The 22,552-nt window shown below is 37.7% G+C and overlaps 1 protein-coding gene across 2 annotated transcripts in view; it reads right to left on the bottom strand.

Annotated features, from left to right (window-relative positions):
* PROS1 (protein S) overlaps positions 1 to 22,552 on the bottom strand; it is a 35,140-nt gene that overhangs the window by 5,604 nt on the left and 6,984 nt on the right. Inside the window, exons 4-13 of one of the 2 annotated variants that reach the window (XM_040568155.1) lie at positions 22,364 to 22,450; positions 18,550 to 18,672; positions 18,275 to 18,397; positions 15,987 to 16,112; positions 9,567 to 9,688; positions 6,995 to 7,113; positions 4,712 to 4,901; positions 3,582 to 3,749; positions 2,362 to 2,530; positions 697 to 845 (exon numbers count right to left, since the gene is read on the bottom strand). In XM_040568155.1, coding sequence (XP_040424089.1) covers positions 697 to 845; positions 2,362 to 2,530; positions 3,582 to 3,749; positions 4,712 to 4,901; positions 6,995 to 7,113; positions 9,567 to 9,688; positions 15,987 to 16,112; positions 18,275 to 18,397; positions 18,550 to 18,672; positions 22,364 to 22,450 — 1,376 coding nt within the window. The remainder of the gene's footprint in view (positions 1 to 696; positions 846 to 2,361; positions 2,531 to 3,581; positions 3,750 to 4,711; positions 4,902 to 6,994; positions 7,114 to 9,566; positions 9,689 to 15,986; positions 16,113 to 18,274; positions 18,398 to 18,549; positions 18,673 to 22,363; positions 22,451 to 22,552) is intronic. The other variant, XM_040568163.1, reaches the window with a different exon arrangement.

Genomic DNA, 22,552 nt, shown 5'->3' with positions numbered 1-22,552 from the left:
TAGGTTGGAAAAGATATTGAAGTTGATAGTTGCTGTATAACCATCACCTTTGTAAACAAAGCCATTCATTTATATTCTGAAACTTATAAGCGAGAATACTCTCTGTGGGGGGGAAAAAGTCTTTTGGCTATGGTTCTGAGGTGAAATCCTGTTTCTTTTAAAGGGAGTACTGCTACAACTTCAAAGGTAACCCAGTTTTCACTGTATGTTCTTATTTCAGGCAGAGGCGTGGATTAGCTATGATGTGCTATCATGATCTGTCTTGGGACACCTGATGTAAATGTGCAAACAGGAACTTCAGGACAAAAACATCTGTTTATAAATTGAAACTAATGTTGCCAGTGCTATAATATCATGACTACTTCTGTCATATTCCCTTTTCTGCTTTGTGTGTTTGGAAGGAAAGGCTAGAGAGACAAGACATAATGGATACTACCTAATGTAAGAGTGCTTAGTGGTTGGTCCCTGATGTAGCAATCATTAATAGTAATATATTTTCTGCACATCACCATATGATCGAAGTGCCATGCAAAATATTAATTCGGCCTTCCAGCTCCACTGCATGTAAGTGTAAGTAGCTTCTTTTCAGTTTGACTTTTTTTCAAAAGCAGAGTAGCGAGTTAAGTGAGACAAATATGAGAGGTGTGATTTATGAGATGATGCTCCAGCCCTGAGCTGCTATAATTGTAAGATCACCTGTGAGTCAGAAGAGTTAGAGTCCACTATGGACAAAGCAAGAGGCACTGTTTCATTAGAAACCAGGGCAAACAAAACACCAGTGTCTGTGGATGGGCGAATAGTCATAGTCACATTTACTAGCCAATCTTCAGCACTGTCAAGATTATCTGTTTTAAAAGAAAAGATTGAAATTAATAAATCTATCTGCTAATGAAAAATTAATATGGTGTTAAAAAATTAGTACTTCATCTGCTCCTATTGTGGAAAAAATAGTACTCATCTCCAGGAAAAAAAAACACGAATTTTGGAACTTTAAGATTAGACTTATAGTTCTTTCTAAAAACACAACAAAAAATACTACTTAAATCTTGCATCTTCCCTAATCTTCTTTTCTTACTGAACGCTTTTTTTTTTTTGCTGGTTTCTCTGATCCAATGTGGAACAGGTGCCACATTCATGAAAGGTCAGTTTAAGATTAAACCTGGAAAGACTACTTTACTCATAAATTGCTGCCACTGAGTAGAAGATTGGCAGTTCTGACACATTTTTACATTCCAAAGCAGTTCTACTGTCAAAATGGGAATACGCAGATGGGTAAAACAAATATGCAGATGGTGCAAATATAACTTCAGATGATGCATTCATAGTCAAGCTAATACAAAAATTACTGTTTCAAGTGCTGTTTGTCATCTTTTTAAATCTTTTCTTCCAGCATCTGCCCTTCCCTTCCCCAGTCTCATCTAAACTGATTTCTAGTAGTTTTTTCAGGAAGCAGAAATCCTAGCACATGAATTGAGGTCATATTCAGATTTGGGGTGGAGGATGGGATGGGGATGGGAACAGAAAGACGCAGGGGTGATGAAAGCATGGCAGCAGCCCCAAAGAAATAGGTCAGGAGGAGACATGGCAGCATGGTGTTAGTGAATGAATGGGAGGAAAGATGAGTAAACGTCAGTGGCATAGAAACATCTCATATGAGTTTGTTGGAAACGTAGTATATAAAAAGCCATAGAAATCTTTTGAAGTGGACTAGGGAAATTAAAGAAAAGGCCTTGGAAAGAATAGCAAATCCTGGGATGAAAAGGATTGAGGATCAGACAGGGTTTGAAGGGTAGGATAGCATCTGGGATATTAAAGTATGTAATGACAACAAGATTTGATGCTCTGGAGATGCCTCGCTTTGGGCTCTCAAGTGTACAGAGGGGGATCCTGTACTGCAAAACTTGAAATTAGGGCAGAAAGTTCTGGGTTCAGGAAGAAGCAAGATATACACCCAAAACATCTAGATATGATGTTCATTTAGAAACAAAACTACATATACAAAACTATCAGTGATCCTTTTCCCCATCCCCAATGTTGTTTTTCTGTCAATAATACTATAGCTTTCTTCACTGATAAGCAAGGGGCAGAATTAGATCTTTTTACAGTGAACATGTTCAGTGGTCCCCATCTTTTTCGCAATTGAAGAATACTCTTCCTAACCTAAAGCACTTCAGAAACTCAATGGACAACACCAATGGGATCAAAAATCCTCATGCAAGCAAATTTCTCTCAAGTTACGCTAAGCACTGCTGGATGAATTGGTATATAGCTTAGTTTTTTTTTATTTTTCTTTTCTTTACAATTCAACAACTCCATCACCATTGCAGCAAAAGGTATAGAAATAGACAGAAAAATACTTACTATAGTTTATTTGAAACTTTGCCATTCCAGTGCCGGGGTAGAAGGATCCTCTCTCAACTGTTACTAAACAGTGTTTGCTTTGTTTTTCTTGAATAACTTCTTTTACACCCGAGTGTCCTTGATTCATCAGGTTCCAGGCACGAATGCACCCATCTAGGCGAGGGTTAATCTGTAGAAGAATTACAGTACTAGGTGTTTGAAGTCAAATTTGTTCTAAAACATATTAGTAATGAGGCGTTACTTTACATATCAACTTATAGCCAATAAAATAGCCCTATCAATGCTATAGGTTACCACGTTACAGAACTGAGGCTAGGAAAAAACAGATGTCATGCATTTAGAACCCCAGCCTTCAAAAGGCACTCCTGATTTAATATTATTTCCATTTTGAAGTTAAAGATCTGTACAAAATAAATTGCTTCACTTTTAAAGCTCATGCTGTCCTTTCGTTTAGATCACCACAGCTTTCCTACACCTGTAGGACAATGATTATTAGCGCTGATCCTTGTTCAAGGTTTTTGTCTTCTATTTGTATGAAAGCATAAAGAGATTCCTCAAATTACTCTCTATTAGGTAAGGGGATGTTGTTGTGTTGCTTCATACTTTTTCCCTCTGCTTCACTTTTGAGCAAAAATTGAGCTTTTTATTTTTTTAAAAAGCACAGTCTCTAGTGTACAGTTACTTTTTGCTTCTCTGTTTAGAGCGTCAGTTAGTTTGAGAGTTCCTGGACTGAGAAGCAGGTAGCTGGTTGTACTCATCCTCATCAAAAGACAGAGCTGCCGAGAATGGAAGACTGAGTGAATCATTGGCCTTGACTAGTCTCAGCTATTGAAAAACCTAGTAAAAATGAAAGCTTATTGTGCTGCCTGCACAGTGATTTCCATACCCATTCAGGGCGTAGTGAAAGCTAGCACCAGACAAGTGAATAGCTCTGAAATGCTCTTGCAGCAGAAGTGGTGGTGATTTAGGGAATCTTAAAGCTATCTTAAGAAACAAGCAACAGAATCCTGAAAGATTAGTCCTTAAGAACTGTGGGTTTGTAGCTGAAACCTAACTGAGGATAGTGTACAGAGCTTTCTGCATATTTACTTTCAAAACAGTGGTTAATAATGCCGTTTTCATTTTCTAAATGGATTCTAAGCTGCTACTATGTCCTGTGTGACTGCTAAAGAAAGAATACAAAAATACTAAGTCTTAATCAACATTACTTTTTTAGCTACCTGTTTAATTAGAGTGTCGCCCACTTTGCGAGGTAATCCTGCAATGTACACCTTAGTTTCCAAGAAACCATGTGACTGTTTGAAGAGCGTTCCCGGGCTGTTAATGTTCATCACTGCTTCTTTAGCTATTTTTACACTGATGCTGTGCTCTAGTTCTTCAACTGATATCTAGAATTAAATAGAAAAGTTTACGTATACACATACACAAACAATTAGGATACTCTTAAATGCTAATTTTATATATCTGTATGAAAATATTACTTATGTACCCTTAAATATTTGACTTATAAAATACTTTAATGTATTCAGTACTTATAGCACATTTAAATTTGCATCATAGCAACTGTCCATTTCCATGGACACCGCATAGGAGGATGACCTGGGTGTTTTTATTCCCACCCTACCCTCAGGAAAACACATGCAGCTGATTAGTTAGTCTACTTTACGCTTTTTTGAGCTTGCAAGAAGTTCATTTCTACAACTGTTCTACATCCCATCTATGTCTGGCAGTTCATGTTGCTGTAACCTGCTGCACAGGATTGAATCTCCAGATGGGACAGGGACAAAGTAGGTTTAACGCCTGCTTCTGCTATTGTGAGGCATAGAAAGAGATTTTTAATCTCATGCAAGTTGTACTAAACTGAAGCAGGTCTATGCAGAATTCTAGCTTCTCTTGGCCTCCTTTAAAAACAAACTTACTGGTGTTAATAATATGGTATCATTTATAGATGGTATAACTGAGCAAGGCCTTTCACCTTAGGTATGCAAGCTTGAAGAACAAGCTGGGCTTCTGGTCCACCAAAAGTAAATCTTGCTTCCTAGGCAAAGTGTCTTATTGTTCAGCTCACCCTGCAATCATACTTGCTAATGATCTGCTGCTTCCCATTTCATGACTACAAAGAATAATTCTTACGCTGCCAGGTAGTGCTAATTCTCATTATCAAGGATGAACAAATGCCATGATTTCCCAGATGTAAGGCATCCTCATACATTCCTTGGTTGATATTCAAATCTGGAATTTGAGGGCATCATTTTAAGCCCTTGGAATAGTTGCTTAGTTTCTGCATACAGTACAGAATGTTCCCATAGGGGATTAAAGGAAGGAGAGGAGAGAGGTAAACCCAGCTTACTATATGCCACAGGCCATCATTAATGGCTTTTCCTCCACTGGTGACTTTTGTTCCAAATTCATTCCTGAATTGAATTTCAATCTTTCCGTCACGAAGAGCAAGCAAGATCCATGCTGTGTTGTCAAGGGATTCTGCATACAGTATAACTCCCTCTGCGTCATATGTCCGGAAATCAAATTCTGCTGAAAATCTGAGTTGTGAAGAAGGAATCTTATTAATAAAGACAGGAAACCTAAGTCCTGAAGAGCCTGTGAAAACCTATTAGTAAGGTTTTAGGAAAAAAAAAAAAAGTTCATAGATATTAACCTTTTGGTAGCTCTATTTCTGAGCAGTTGTGATATTTGCATGCTATTAGTCAAATGCAGAATCTAATGTTGTTCATACGAATCCACGGAGAAGTTTTGAGATTTATGCCTGCAGCTGGGATTTGAAAGAGCATTGGTTCATTTCCCAAATCTGCTATGAGCTTTGCCTGTGAAGGATATCACATCCACTTCAGTAAGGGGACAGAGATGATAACCCTACTGCATTGCATGGAGATGTGATGTGGGGAAAAATACATGATCTATGGCGTGCTTTAGCACAATGGGGCTGCCAAGTGCCGTCCTACAACAATTATGACCTAGCAATTTGTTACAGTTACTGATGCCTTTGATACAACACTCTAATTTGAGGATTTGTTGTCTGGACCTCAACAGTTAGTTGAACATATACATAACATAATTGATTTATTTACAGTACAGGCTACAGTAGTAGAGAGAGAGAGAGTATAAGTACAGCGAGAAACAGCTCTCTTCTCCTGGAACTTCCGGGCTAGATAAAACAGATTTAGCACGAAAGGAAAAAGCAAAGCACGCAAAAGTAAGGATTTGCTGAAGACAACAAAAGAAACAAGTAAGGGGGCTGTAATTGAGAACTTGATTCACTTTAACTCCCAGTCTTGGTCTTTGTCCACTAGATGTCAGTCTCTCGCACAGACATACAGAAAATCATTCTGTATTTACACAGAGACTATTAAGATAGTGTCAAACATTTATCATCTTCGAAAGGTCTTTCAGGAGAGCATTAATGCTAGGTCAACTTGGAAAAATGGCAGAGGAAAAAGTTCTCACTATTTATGTCTTTCTGTAAGGTTCTGAGGCTCTGGGGATCACCAGCTCAATGGCTGTTGCTGCTGTTACTCTTGAAATTGTTCAGTCAGTATGTCAAGGAATGCTGCAATTTCAGCTGCCGCTGTGAAGAAGTCCAAGAGCAATAAAGAGGTCACTACCTTTGTCAATTGTTCTGACAGCTGTAAAGGAAATCACACAGACGGCACTGTACACAAGGTACTTCACTTTATCAGTGTCCTTGGAACGCTGTGTGAAAGGAAGAACAGGATGGGGGGAGCCTTGGCCTGTTTTTGTTTCTCAGCAGTGTGTGTGTAGCAGGAGGCAGCTTCTACCCAAAGCAGAAAGGAAGTAGTACCACTAAAAAACCTAAAGCCATACCCATAGATGAGAATGGAAGCTATACATTAACTTTTTCTTCTATCGTATCTGAATTTCATGCTGAGAATTCTAAATGTCTTCCTGTATCTGCATCACTGACTCCCACCTTTCCTAACCCCTGCTCTTTCTTTCATGAGTAAGGTTCTATCACAAAGATGCACCAATTTTGCTCTCAACAAACCAATGGGACCTACTGCCTATTATACTTACTGTCCTCAAACCTCTTTCTTTTTTTTCCCACTCAAGTCTGGATCTCTCTGAACTCTTTCTCGCAGTCCATATACCTCTTCCCTACCAACAGCATCCATAACCAGGTCTGTAATGGCTGGAAGACTCCAACTTGTTTATTCGTATATATGATCACACCATGTGCCAGTGGTGCATGTCTGCCCCAGCTGTGCGCTGTTTCCTGGCTGGGACACAGCTGCTAGTGGCTCCTATCTGCTTCTGAGGTGTCTGGAAGAAACTTGCTGACCTTTCAGTTTTGCCACATAAGAAAGTTGCTGTCTACACTGATGAGGTGTCTCAAGGACACAGTACAATCAATAAGAGATGCTGTAAACCGACTCCAGACACATTACTCTTCCTGTCCGCTTTCGAACGACTCTGCACTCCCTTAAGTGATGGTGTATGTAGGAACCTGAGTTAATTCATTCTCCATATAAAAGTATCTTAACCCATGGGGAGATGGTGGTATAATTTATGCATGCAATGTACTTTACACCCTCAGAAAATTAAGGGAAACAAATGTCCATGATTTCCAGGCATACTTTTTTCAATAGCAAATGCTTACCTGGTGACATTTGGCAATTTAAACTTCAAGTTCACAACAGGAATCCCTGTAAACTGTTCTGCCAGGTAAAGCAGTTCGTTATTCTTTTCTAGGTTCAGTGGAATACACAGAGGAATAAACTGAAAATAATAGAGAAGAAAAAAGCTGTTAACGTTGCATTGCGATATTCCATGAAGCAACTTCTGTTGTTGCCTGTTAGTCTTTTTTTGTTGTTGTTTCCTTAAGCAATGGATGGCTTGCCTCGGTTTTTTAAATTTATTTTAACTTGAATATCTATGCACAAATGAAGTAGTGTTTGTCTGTTTATTTAAGTTGTTGAAGGATAATTGAGGTTGAAACACAGTCCTGGTGGATTGTAACTATTTAAATATTCATTTTTTGAATCAAGAATTCTAATCTTCCATCACGTCCTTTTCTGTCACCAGGGACCTATGACACCCATCTGCTAGGGTTCTGCCTGGTTCCATTATTAAAGCTGTGTGGAATCTAAACCTGATCAGGTCTTAGAAGGGAATGGGGCCAGAGCAGTGTCTTAAGCAGATTTAAAAATTAACAAAAATCACCTTTTCTTTATCATTACTGATGTACAGCTATTCGTATCTGTACAGCTTCTAGCACTACTAGAATCATTTACCTAGAATAAAAAGAAGCAATTTACAAGTAGATTCAGTAACAGATCAATACAAAATCTTTGTCTGGCTGTTCATTGAATGTACATGTCTTTCTTGAGCTCTGGAAAGGGATGTTCATGCAATCAACACTCCTCCTGCTGGAATAGCATTGAATTAATATTTCTGAGAACTGTTAGTGGGGATATGAAGCTCTTAAAGCAGTGTATTTTCAGGAAAAATGTGAAAGAGAAGTTCTAAGTATTTGTGGCAACTGAAAGTCCTAAAACAGTATGTGAAACTGGAATTAATCATAATACTTGATCCAAAGTCAAATGTGAATAATCAGTCAGCCAGCTGCAGTAGGGGGGAGGGGGATGGGGACACAATGGCTCTTAGTCTTTGTTACTCAGCTACCTGAAGATTTAAACAGACCTTATATACAGGAATAAAGTGCAAATTTAAACTAGTAAAATATTCGTTCAAGAAATGTCAACCATCCCTTCTAAGATGTTGTTGATTTCTTTGTCTTCTGAAACTGATGTTATAATTAATATCTACAGTTTTGTCTTGAAAGTAAAGCACTCAGATTTGCTTTAGATACAGGTACCTACGCTCTGCATAAGGTAGGAAGACTTGCAAAATATGCTTTAGATTACCTGTGTCCTTGACTAGTTGGAGCCTAAGAACATCTTTGATCTGAAATTATCCCTCAAAAGACCTCTTGTTTAATTTTTATATGACGGCAGTATAGCAGTCCTACAGAACAGAACCGACAAGAATAGGTGTGGGAGGGCTCTTCTGTTCTCAAAATATGCTTATTGTTTGGTAAACAGTTAAATACAGTTCCCAAATTCTGACTTGTGTATTCATGATGAAGCAGTTTTGTTAAACGTACAGGTGCTCCTGAATTTTATGGCTACTCCATTTTATGTCTGCCAATATGACTAGTCTTTGGATTGCATATATTTTAAAATGATAAAACTACTTTTTCCAGTTTAAAGGCCTGTAACTAGCTTCTAAAACTAGCTTCTAGATAGATAGTTAATCACTTCTGAATAACCATGTTGAAAAAAATATGTAATGAAGCTAGAAGATGCTTTTCTCCTTTCAGGAAGAAGGAAAAGGAAATGTAATGAATACCAGTGTTGTTCAGATATTAAATTTCAGAAAGTACAAACAAGTTCTAATACACACATGCTAGCACTTGTACCAGACCTTGTTCAGGCTGGGTTTAAGCCCAGTTTTATTATACTGTGTTAGAGATGTTTCTTTTGTTGGCAGTTATCTGAGCTTACCTCGTAAAACAAGTCTCAGCCTGCCTGAACCTTTCAGAGCATACAGAGAACCATTCACAAGAAAATCCCTGTACTGGGATTCTCCAGAGTTCTAAATTTTCTGCTACTAATAAACTGAGCATGAACAGCCTATTTTGGCTGTGAGGTGCTGTTCAACTGGAAAGTTTTACTAAGTGCTTTTTCTTAAGCTATTGCAGATGAAAACTGCGGAAAACAGTCCACCTCCGTTTTTTTTTTTTAATCCAAACAGGCAAAGAATAGAGTAATTCTGAAAGAGCGAGTGAAAACTTTTGTGCAGTCTACGGAAAACCTAGGAACATATGGGCAAATTGGAGTATTTTGACTCTGAGTAAGCTGAACAGGAATTATTTGTTTGATAGGAGAAAGCTGGAGCTTATTTTGGAAGCAGCAGGAAATAGAAGCTTGCCTAAGCCAGTCTTTCTTGACAGAATTCCTGTAAATGAGCATGCATGAACTGAGTGGCATCCAAATCCCTACTGGGTCTGCTTTCTGAGCCAAACCACAGCTCAAAGTCCCCAGCACTTTCTCAGCAATTTTGAATCAATTCTCAACTAGCTTCCTATTTTCTTGAATCTAACTCATCCTGTCATCAAGAGATATCCAACTTTGATTTTCCATATGGAATATTACATAGTGCAGTTTTACCTCGCAATTCTTCATGTCCTTAGAGAGCTTGAACCCTTTCTTGCCATCACAATAGCAGCTATAACTTCCTGGAGAGTTTACACAAAGTTGAGCACAAATATCTTCAGTGCATTCATCAATATCTAGGAGAAATAGAAGCATACAGAAAGATTTATTAAGATTATTCGTGGCGCAGACTGAAAACAAACACTTTAATGGAATAACAGACAAGATGGGTTCTACAGCATAACATGAATCCATCAGGTGACTGCTGCTAAGCTAAAGTAATGCTAACAGATGTCTCCTATGTAAAATTTACAATCCAGAATTACCTGCTGGGTATATAAGCCCTAGTAATCTGATAAGGGCCTTGTGTGCAGAGCAGGGGAAAAATTGGTCTGATCTGTTGAGGCAGTAAGAAGCTGAGCTGCAAGGTGGTTGCATTAGTGCAAGAGACCTCAATAAATCACTACCATTTATGGCAGAAATGTCATTCTGGGTCAGACCTTTTCCTTTCCCAATGGATATCAACATAATTTAGAGTTATTAAGAATTTGTATGGCAACTGTGTGGAAAAGGGACATGATTTTTTCACATAAGATCAAAATAATTTCAGGGCAAAATATGTGTTTAAAAAAAAAGTGTTAAAACAACACGCAATAATCTTACAAATAACTAAGTTTCAGACAGCATCTATTTGTGCAGACCAATCTTGATTTAAGCTGTAAGGAAGCTACAGCAACTTCATTTTCTATATTGCAGGCTGTATATAATAGTTTAGAAATGAAAGGCTATGTAAAAAGCCAATCTGTTACATTTCTAATACAGAAACGAGCAAAATCTCTCCTGAATAAAGGCTCTGAAGGGTGGTTTGGGTCCTCAGATTAAAGAAACTGCAAGACTTGTTTTGAAACAAGTGGGAATAAGCAATTTTGTAATACTGTGTGAATTTTAAGTGTTTCATATTATGCTAGTTTTTTCAAGATTAAAATACATTTTTTTTCCTGTTGCTTGAGGGGAGGAGTCAAAAATAAGGGAAAGAAAAAAAATTACTGTAAAATCTGCTACTTTGCAGCAACCACGCATAACCTCCTTCCAAAACAGTACACTACGTTTTGCAGTCTGTGGATGCTACTCTGATTTCTACTGGTGCTGCAGTTAACTATCACTTGCACACTGCTTAGCCTCCAAGTGCTTGCAGCTTCTACCTTATTTAAATGAGCAACAATTCATGAAAAGGCTGAGGAAACTGACCTTGTAATTGGATGAAGAGTTCTTTATTACTAAAATGTCTCATCTCCTCACCTTTTCCTTAAATGATCACTGCAAGGGAACTGTGCTCAGGTTTACACTCCCTCCTGCACGTTCGTCTCAAAAGAAAAAGCTGTACTGTCCCTTATTACAGGTAATACAGCCAGAACTAAAGTTCTGGATATTCCTACTGAAAGGCATAGGATGCAATAAAGAAATCTGTTATTGTCTTTGTAGTATGTTCGAGCTGTGCAGAACTCCACACCCAGTTCCACCACTTGCCTTGCTTCCATTTCACTAAGACAGTGCTCTCTCCTGGAAGGAGATGAGAAAAGAAACAAAGTTCGTGTTGGGAGTTCTCTGCATTATAATCATGGTACTTCTAAAAACAGAGAGGTCAAATCAGTTGCTCTGCACGTGGTTCCACTGCCTGTTCTGGGACACTTCACGGAGGATATACTGGATGTACATAAGACCTTAAGTCTTTGACCGGCAAGTGTTGCCAATGATGTTTTCCTGTTCTGGCAGAAGGTTTCATGCATATTGAAAGACAGTTCCTAACATATAATTGGAGAGCTGATGACTGCAGCTTTCTGGATTGTTCAAATTCTAACTGATCTTAGGTACACAGCTGCAGAAAAGGTTACAGAGGAGATTTTCCTGCTTCTCTCTGATCCTTCAAATGCCTCATGAATCCAATATCTCAGCTAAGGGAATAAAATAAGTTAATATAAAAATATAGTAATGGATGTTGTAACAAGTTGATCTGACAGCATTTTGCAGATGGCTTTTGTGTTGCAACGCCATAACTTGAATTATTTTAAAGTAACAAATGTATAAATTCAGTTGTGACTGTGCCTGAAATTGCAGTCTTCAGAGGTGAATGTCTGTCAATATTAAGAGTTTTTCTTTGCTCAGATTTGAGAAAACTGTCCTATTAAAACATGTTACTTTGTATGTATGCACAAGCAAACTCCTGCAACTGGAAATTACCAACGCTCCGCGCGTGGCTTGATTCCTTCTTCATTCATTTTGGCCTTTGTCACCTGTAGTACTACTTAGGTGAGTAAGATAAAAGGACGGGTTGCAATATCTAAGTGCTTATTTTAGAGTTTGAATCATACTTCTTTCCATATGCCTCAGAGATAATGCTCACAAATTAGTCATGCAGCAGGATTTGGTCAGTTGTTAAGAAATGTTTTGCTGGTGCATAATTGCAACTGACCCTTCCATTTCCTCTGTCTGCAATTAGATCACCTCTCTTTCATTTGGCATGTGTACTCCTTTCCATTTGGAAGTCATTAAACTGTTTATGGTCTTGATGGGCGTTACCTAACCCAACAGACTGCAAGATCAACTTGGTACAAGTGGTTCCGCTGTGAAAGTCATTTTCTAATAACTTCTGGTGACTGGTGGTGTGATGTCCATTTAAAACTAAGACTATAAAATGATGTGTTACAAGGTCAAGCTGGTTCTGTCACTGTTTTTTGGCTTGGTTGGTTGTTTTTTTGTATCTTACTAAACATGCAAATGAGCCAAATTCCAAAACACAGCCTAGGGATAGTATGCAATGGGTGAGAAGAATGCTTTCTCTGTCCTTTCCCATTCTGCCTGTTTTTGGAAAAATAAATTTCATTCTCAGTATGATCATTTAGGGATCTGAATAGGCTAGGAAATCCACTTAGGCCTGAGCACGCAGAGAAGAAAAAAAAGAAAACAAACCCTATAGCTTGCTTCACCGTGGAGATGTAACAGTAAACCACGAAATTCAATGTCTCCTGAGAGCAGTGGAAGTAGAGAGACTCTGAGAAGCAACTCTTTTCCCAAGCCCTTCCCAGAGGAGCCTGATTCTGTACAGACACTTCAGGAAGCATCGCTCCCTGCGGAAGATTCTTTAAAAGATTCTTTACCGCTTCTGGCACATGAATACCCAGCTACAGTACAAAAGTAAAACTGTAAGCACTAGCTAACCTGTGGCAATAGAGTAAAACAGAGTATTGAATTCTCTGAAGGAGTAGTTCATTTTGAGCACGTTGCTCAGGCCCAGAGCCTGCAGAAAAACAGAAGCTTATGAAGTTGTTATGAAAGCTTATCACACACTGCCTGACAGATGAATTTCTATCATTAAATCAATTACTTGGAGACTTGCACCAGTCTTGGGGGAGTGAGGGGTGTAAATTTCCATTGCCAAAATGAACCTGATGTTCAAGAGTAAGGTTTCCCTCCAGAGTGTGTGATAGCTGCAGAATAGGCAAGCTTCTTGAGTAGTTATGAAATCATGTCTCCTTCCTCAGCAGTTGTTCTGCAATCCCTGATCAGTCCAAATGAATCTTCCCATGCAGAGCTAATTGTCCTGTTATAGAAATATTGACTTGCACAGGCTGGAGGGGACTAAGGTGTTTTGTTTTGTTTTTAATTACGTTAAAAATATCCTACTTTTTTTTTCTTCCAAGTTTTATTCAACATCTTTGAATGCTTGATTGAGCAATTTCAAAGGCTTCCCTCATATCTGTCCAAATGTCAGTCCCAGATCATAAAACAGTCAGCTGAAGCTTCTCATGTAAACCCATGAATTTGAGCAGCATCTTGGGTTCATACAGCTGCTTTCAGTGGAAGACTGAAATAACGTGCTTTGGATAAGTTGTGAAAATATGATAAAACTGACCATAAAGGAGCTGCAAACCATGCCCTAGAGGGGAGGTGTTCTACGTACTGCTAGGGAAACAGTAATTTCCCCAGAGCACGGCTGTAGGTAAGCAGTGTCTTGTGTGTGTTAAACAGTTCATGAGGGAAAGGGAAAGTTTTATTGCTTGTCTCAGATTTTCATACCAGGTGCTAGGGAGGACTAATACCTGGAATGCAGATATGCTCTGTCCTGCTTGATTAACTGGTTCAGTCACCTCTTTAGGAGGAGTTCCCTATCCAGAGAAGGAAGAAGAATATGGGGAGAGGCCTCCCAAAAATTTAGGTAATTCTTTAAAATATGGTTTTAGCATGCTTTATCTCCTAGACACTGACTGAAAGCCAGGCCCAACTAACACAATAAGCATACTTCTTCCTTCATTTTTTTGGCTGAATGTTCAAAATTGCAAAAGGTATGAGAAGATAAATTTGTATCTAAAGTTGTATGACTTCTATGGAACAAAGACTTTTTCCACTGATAGTGTCTTGTAAAAGGTATGGATGAAGAACTGCAGCCAACTGCTCCCAGGAATTCTTGGGGGAAAAATCTTTTCCACGCTATTGTAACTGTCATCATAGAGATGCATACATAATTATACGCAAACCTGATTTTCCTAGTAAGAGTAATTGAATTTTGCCACCTACGTGTAACATGGCAATGAAAAACTAATGTCATTTAGTCTTTCTGGAAGGCTATGTTCCTGTCTGTCTATACAATCCTTAGATAGGATTTGATGACTCATTTAATATGGTTACAACCAGATCTGAAAGCTTAGCAGCGTTATGCTCCATCCAGGAGGTAAAACATGCTGGTTTAAATGTCCTCATCTTGCAATCTTTTGGGATCCCAGTTTCAAAAGAAAAATAATACTTAAATTCAATTTGATGCAGCCCACGTATCTGCAGAGAGTAGTGAGAATTAGATTAATTATGGTGAGGTTTTTCCCATTCCAGTGCGTCGTTCAAAATGGGACACAAAATTGTCAGTAAAATTTTAATCCTGTAGTAACTGGACAAAGAGCAGATGTCTGAATATGTAATCATTACCATTATACAAAGCTTTGTCACAGGAATGCTGCATGAAAAGCCATGGAGCAAAAGATTCATAGCCAGCAAGAAGCTGCTTTTGTGTCCGTTTGAACAATAACATAGAAATAGCATTTAAAATAAAAACCAGTCACTGATGTATTTTTCTTAAAGGCAACATCAAAAATTTCCATTCGTAGCAAAACGCTAAAAGCTCATTCTCTCTTTTATGACTGAAATTTGATTTCTGATTTGTGTACTAAACAAACTTTGACAGGTATAGCGAAGTATAAAGTACACTGCAGGACAGCTATGCAAATGCTTCCAGTACTTGAAAAGGTTATTTTACAATGGTCTTCTTCAGAATGGCTTCTTGCTACTTTACCACAAGTTATCAGTACTTTTCAACTTTGCCATAATCGTTACAGAACTTTGTCTTCAATTTTTTTCTTCCAGATTTTCATTTAAGAAAAAAATACTCTTGAGAAAATATTCTTCTGATGTAGCTCCTTTTTTTTTCCTCAATAGCTCTTTTTCTGGATAGAGAAGATTTTTTTTCATTTTAAATGTGAGGTCTTTGAAAAAAATATATATATATTTCATGCAATTGTTATGCTTTTACTTCCAGCCTAGAATGAAGATCAACTCAATCTAATGTTATTAGTTCCCAACATAACGAGAGACCCCAAGGAAGGCTTAGACAATTGAATGGTATTTAAAATTTCACTAAATACAGTGAAAAATTCTTTCCAGTATCTTAAATCTAAGGACGTACAAAGGACAGAGAGACTGAGTTCCTGGCCGTGAGAGCTAAATAAGCACCTAAACAACCTATTAGGTGGATATAGAGAAGCTTTTTAGATTTTTGAGACCAATAGATTAAGTATGGCTTTAATTTTTGGTGATTGTCTCCTTATAAGTATTTTTTAAGTGTCTCAGCTAGTTTGGAATTGCTGAATAAGTACTTTTAATTGCTTTTCCTATAATGTATCTTGAGTTATGGGTATATATTAAACTGACTGATGTCAAATATTCCATCCTTATAACTGTAATGATGCTTAAAAACAGGGTATAAGACTCTCTACTAATGTCCAGATGCTTAACACATTGCTTCCAGTTATCCGAAAGAAACGTGCTTGATGGTTTGATAGCTAGGACAGAAAGTCCTCTCTACAGTGGGACAGGTGACATTGCTCGTATGAACTGATGAAGTTGTTTAGCATGCAGCAAACACGGGAATACATGGTAACCCCTGACTACCTGGGAGCAAGTCATTGCAACTGCACATACTGCACAATATCGCCTGCTTGGGCACTTGAAAGAACAAACAATTGAGTCATATCACAATAAACAATATGAAGATTAATCAATACACCACTAGAAGAGATGCTGGAGTTTGCTATAGCAGTAGAGTCAAAAATGAAAAGAGAAGGAAGAAAAAAAAAAGATAAGGAGGGAGGGAGGCATGGGGGAAAGACCTACCTTCACAGTTTTTGGATGTTGAATTATAAGCGTAGCCTTCTGCACACTCACATTCATATTTCCCCAGGGTATTCTTACAGATGGCTGTCCCACAGATGTTTGGATGTAATGCACATTCATTTATATCTAGAAATACAAACAAGTTACTAAAAACAAGTGAATCTCTTGCATGCTATTTTTTCCTAACCCTAACCAAAACTGTAAGAACTTAGTGAGGCTGGCAAACTAGTTTCCTTGCTAGGTTTGTCACGATTTTATAGCAGACTATAACAGTAAAGACTTCCAGAGGTCTGTGAAAGGCATTTCTGTATGCCCTCAGTGAAAATGAATTCTCTGCCTGCCTACCTTGAACATTTTCTCATGTGTTCTGTGGATAACAGGAAAAGAGATGCACATCTAGGAAGGCAATAAGAGAAAAAGAGTGCAGATTTCCTAGAAACTAAACCACAGTGCATAATAAAATCTTATCTTATAAAACGACATACAGAAAGACAAGAAATAATTCTATCAGTTTCTTGCATGCTACGATCAATTCATGTCACAATCTTCTTTGAATTGGCTATGTTGACAGGTGTTCAAGTCACTCACTGTTTCTCCATCCTTCCAACCATTTTAGTGTTGTTTCCAATTTTTCAATGTTGTTTTCAAAATGCAGATGTGACAAGTGGATATAACATATCGTATCAATCAAACTAAATGTTCTGTAGACAGAAAAATAACAGATCCCTGGTAGTACTTCAATTCCCACTTGCACGTGCAAGGATCATTCTAGTTTTCTCCACGGTTTTGTAGTAGTTGTTGAAATAGCACTGTATGGGGAGAACAGATTCTGTTACCTGCTTGTGAGGATTCAAAGTGTTTTTGAAGTCAAAGCTGTCCAGAATACAGTCTACTTTTTGACATTTGCCTTGTGCACTTCAAATTTCTTGGTGTATAATTTTATAGTTGGATGTAAGGAGATATGTAAATCCAGTTTATCAAATGATACTGGTACTCAGGCTGTTTAGTTCTTACTGTTATTTGCCAGTCTGAGAGTCTTTGAATGATCAGTAGTCAGATTTGTACTTACATCACAACCAAAAATAGTGTAAAGCTCTACTTCTTGGTGAAGGCTTTTTTGTGTGTGTGTTGGCTGGTTATTTCACTTTGTCTGTTACTCTTTGATTCTAGTATTAACTAAATGAAAAGAACTAGCTCTTTTTTAGCCAAGCATTATGCTAAAACTTCTGCAAAGAATCAGAGTTATTTCTAAACTTTTGTCTCATTGATCCAAGTTATTAAACTGTTAGTGTATTTTTCTTTGATTTTTTTTTAGACAACTTTTCCAACATCTTTCCAAGAACTGCAGAGATTCTAACCAGCTTATCTGCTTGCCCTATTTCACGCAACAGCCATCTTATGTTCTTCTGGAATTTCTTTTGAAAGTATTCATTCACAAAAATATAGAGACTAAAGGTAGAGACAGTAGCAGATGGCCCTCAGGTCTGGCTTCCGGAGTTATTTGACATTACCCGAAACTGTTGGAACAGTTCAGGGGGAAAAAAAAATGTTAAAATGAAATGAGGTTACTTTTTTTTTCCTGGGAATTGCTAGTGGGAATTGCTAGCTATGAGTTAATTTATATTTTTTTCTGGAGTAGAATGCAGCACGTAGGTCATGGTCAATAATAATAAACACATTTAGGTACGGGGAAAAATTATGCTGTGTGAGTGAAAGAGAAATCTTTCTCTCTATAAAGAACATTTGCAGATTCATTAATAATTTATTCTCCAATGAACTTCCAAACTCTGAAAAGAAGGGCATCACATATTAGGAGTGACTAAGCCTAAATCAGTGTTTATCAGAGAGGATTTCAGTGGTAACACTGTTAGCTGGTTGCACCACTCTATATTCTTGTTTCAGCATGCCTAAAGGATAAGTGAAACTGGTTAGTGTTTAAAACAACCTTTACAATGCTCTAGTAAGGAATTGGTATCTAGTATCATGGTATCAAGCTTTTTTCAATCTTTTTCTGTTTTTTTTTTGGTTTTGTTTTTTTTAAACCCCGTGTTGTTTTAACCACCTGAGTTCCTTCATCTTTTTTCACTATACAGTTGCACAACTGTTTGCAGTAGTGTAAGATAGGAGGTGGGATGAGGAGCCAGGCTGAAGAAGGCCTGCTTCTGTCAGGGGCAACGCAAGCTTCTGCAGACTTAGAACATTTGTGGAACTACTAGACTACTTTCCTCTATAGCTGATAGGCAGTGTATTGTTATGTAATGAAATTCTCCGTAAGACTCACTTCCTACCTTTGCAGTCCCGTTTATTTGAAAGCATGAAGTAGCCATCCTCACATAAACAACGGTAGCTTCCAGGTAAATTAGAACAGCGTTGGCTACAACCTCCATTGAAGTCTTCACATTCATTTATATCTTGAAGAAAAACAAAATAATCTCTGCTCAGGGGAAAGCATTCATTCACACCTCTGTGACTGTAGGTATACTTAAAGATCTGATAGTATTCAGTGTTTTATATGTAACTGTGTTCCCGAGAACTGATATTGTAAGGAGATTAGAGACTATACCTTCTTCACAATTCTCTCCTTGCCATCCTGGTTTACAGATACATGTGTATTTGGCTTGTCCATCTATGCAATCCTTATATCCATCTATGTGGCATGGCAGAGGGCTACACTGGTTTGAAATTTCTGTGGGAGGAAAACATTAGAAATACTTGTTATTAGGGGTTGTTTTCCCTCGAGGATAGCTTTAGTCCTTCTTTCTGTCTTCCCGCAGGTACATTTCATAAAATAGGAAGGCACTTGATGCGTAAGATCAAATATCCATATAAAAATCTTGCTAAAAAGCCACCAGCACTCCTCTTTTGTCCTTCAGAAAACAACTAAAAACCAAATGACTCACTAAGCCATGTTAATCCCTGCAAACTGTGAAAAAAGGAAGACGATACTATTTTCATTAAATTTGAAGGACTTATTCCACTTTTTAAAGAACAGTGCTCTGCCTCATCAAGTTACCACAAATTTCAGTAGAAATAGCAAAGTTTCAGCACCAAAAATTCGAAATACAATTCAAGTGATGATTTTCCCCATTCGAGGAGGATCATGTTTAAAAACCTTATACCTCAGGTTGCCTTTGCTACTCAGGTTCTTTGTGTAGACTGGATACGTTAGTATCTAACGCTGTCACCTTTCACAGCTACTAACTTAAATGACAAACCAAAATTTGGATTGGAAAGAGCAATTGAAGACTCTTTATGCATACTAGCAGGATTTCAGAAAGGAAAGCTCAAAATACACAGTTTGGGGCAGAGAACAGAATTCACTGTCGTCTTGCTCTACCTAAAATACGTAAGGTCTTTTAACTTTTCTCACCATTTTCATAAATTTACATCAGCATGCTACACAAGGCATCTTCACATTTACTTTTCTTGAATATGCTGGTAGCTTTATGGATTATTTTTCTGCAGACCCCTCATAATTACAAATATATTGTTTCTACTTCAAAATTATGTTCTTGTACAGTTCTGGGATGTCGTTTTGAGGCATGCTTTCTAAAAAACCAAACAACAACAAAAAACAACCTAACAGAAAAAACACAACAAAACCCTAAAAGAACAGATGGAATAAAAAGGAAGGATTTTGTGATGTACAGATTCAAGAAAGCAGTAGGAGCATGTGTTCCTGGAGACTGAAAGTTGCTGTGATTCTGTTACTAAGGCCTCACTGGATTTCTTAGATGTTTCTTACTTTACTGAAAAGAACTAAAGAACTGATATCCATAGAATTATGTTTAGCCTTCTGTGAGAAAGAAAGCTTAACAAAATCTGTGTTAGTATATTTGCCAGTCAAATCTACTTCTAATTAAATTCTGCTGTAAGTAAATCTCAAACCTCGCAAGCCAGCTAAGCTCCAGAACTAAACAGTATCTTTCAAATAGCTACTGCATGTTATTTAATATTCATGCTGCAGACCAAATGACTCGTTATGGGTGAAGATTGACAGAACAAATTGTGAAGAAGAAATAAAAGGAATGAGCTTGATTTATGATTCTTCTCAGAAAAACTTCCAATTGTAAGTTCTAGAACTTTTTTTTCTCTTTCTTGCTTATTTGCTGCTTTTGTAGGTCAAGAAACAAGTGTGTGAACTAGGTTTGGTATAAGCAAAGTATTTCATAAGGAATAGATGTAGAGGATACCCTTAGAGTATGCAACTGCAGAACACAATTGAGCATAAATGTTTCTGAGCCAAAAGCAGTGATGGTTCATGAGAGAGTCTGAACTGAGAGAAGATGGATTAGGTTGTCAGTGTAAAGTATGTGTAGATGGAATGAGGTGAATTATGTATGTAGAGGGGAAGAGAACCGGGGAAAATGAGTTTAAAAAGGAGAACTGGTAAAACATGCTAGAGGAGGAAGATGAGACAGGATGAATAGGACTGGACAAAGAGTCCATGTCCATGGATATCCATGTCCAAATGTCCATGGATGATTGATTTAGATGCCACAGAAGGGACAGTAACGTTGCAACTGCTTGTTCCAAAAGTGGGCTTGGTGTTCCTCTTTTCCCAATCTGAGGCACCTTCAAACCCACAACCCAGCAACGCTTTTTGAGAAACATTTGTGATAACAATTAAATGTCAGAAGATCTACTTAGCTTCCCGTGGAAAGGGTAGGTGGCAAGAAATGTATGCTTGTACCTGTATCTTCTACCACTCAGAGTCTTTGGTATCCAGGAGATGTGTCAAGGTAAGCTGATAGATGTAAATGTTGTTTTTTTTAAGTGCTTATTTTCAAAATATGTTAAGTATGCAATTATGTGATGAGATGTTCAGGAACTTAATGATACAGCTTAGATACTTGTTTGGATTAGAAATGTTTAAGAAAGGGTCTTCTATCTGAACATAGTAAAATTATTTTTCAGTTCTGTTTGCACTGTTACTTTTTTCCCTTGATTTTTCCATCTTGAGATTCAAACTAGTCATTGTATTACAAGCTGTTTGTTATAATCACTTTTTCTCATTAGGAAAATTGGATTTTTCATTTTGACAGCGTCAAAACAACTTGGATAAATAAGTTCTGAAAGACAAAACTTTTAAAATGAAAAAATGTTTGATATTCACTATCACTAAACATTTGCCTCAATGAATACACATTAAAAAAAAGTTATAGACTTAATGGGAATTTTATATCCACGGGAATTTTATATCCTGCTTTCTTGGCAGTAGTTCTTTTCCAGAAATGCTCTGCATAAAGTCCTCTGAACGTTCAGGCAAAAACACTTGACAAATTTATTCATCCTCTCTTAACTTGTCCTTTTTCCCGGTGACTGACCAATAGCAACAGACTTTTTTCTTTTATTTTGTTATGTGAACCCAAATGGAGAAATACAATGATTATCAAGTAAACTGGTTTTCATTGGGTAATATGGAAACACTGCACATTCACACAACTCTGCTAGATTCTTTCCTCCCAGGACCTTTAATGAGTGAGAAAGAGTGATGTGAATGGGAGTACATTTTAGTTTGTGACAGCAGGCACGTTGGCCAAGTGATCTGGAAAATATGTTCATCCATGACCATGTGCAGTGTCATTAAGGATTGTTTTTGCCTTCTGTTGTTTTCAGTGACAAAAACAGGGTCAGATGCCTAAGGATAAGAAGCCCTCTTTGATGTATCTAGGCTGTAAAGGTTTAAGAGGTTTAGAGAGATGTTTCTCCTGTGACAAGTAGGGAATATGGTATAGATGCTTCCTGTGAATTCAATAGAAAAAACAGTTTACAGTGAAATTATGTATTGGCATAAAAACTACATATATGAGCAATATTGCACATTTCTTGCTTTGTAACCTTCTTGTCTCTGGAGTAAGTAATTGTATCTTCTAGCTACTCTTCAGATTTTGCAGCTGGTTATGTTACCCACAATGTGAAGGGCTACAGTGTAACCATGGGCCAAAACAAAGTACAAAGATGAAATTTACCAGGTGGTCTCTTCCCTTAGCTGACAAAACAAGACCTACTAGACAGAAAGAGTTAGGCATGATTACTAAAGACGTGGCAGTGTACAGAGGACATACCGGGGAACACTGGTGAGCTGAGGCAGCACACTGTTCTGTGATTCTGGAAGAATTCTGCCTTCCATTTTGCAGTTAATTGTTTCTTCTCCACTATGCTTTATAAAATTAAAACCAGTCACTTATACCTCTTACTCTGAAAACACTACCACCTACATTTTTTGTCAGTTTCTGTTCCAGGTAATTGTGTTTGCCTGAGTTAATATTATAGAGATTTGTCTCTTTTTCTACCAGCGAGAACTACTTTCTCACCAGGCACGCGTGTTTTTAGATGCGAGTGTGTTAGGTAAAGTATCTAGCAGCAGTGCTTACCATTGACGCAAGCCCTCAGGTCAGCTGGAGAATCTGGAGTAACTGCAGTAACCCTGAAAACCCCTGCTCGATGGGAGGCAAGGCAGCCTGCAAATGTAAACCCACACACGTGATACAAATGCTCACTTAGTCTGAAATTATAACAGCTTTGCATGGCATCTTCAAAGAGTCTGTTCTCACAGCTTGAAT

Source organism: Cygnus olor, chromosome 1 (genome assembly GCF_009769625.2).
Source record: "Cygnus olor isolate bCygOlo1 chromosome 1, bCygOlo1.pri.v2, whole genome shotgun sequence".
Classification (NCBI taxonomy): Eukaryota; Metazoa; Chordata; class Aves; order Anseriformes; family Anatidae; genus Cygnus; species Cygnus olor.
This window is presented reverse-complemented; position numbering and strand designations above follow the sequence as displayed.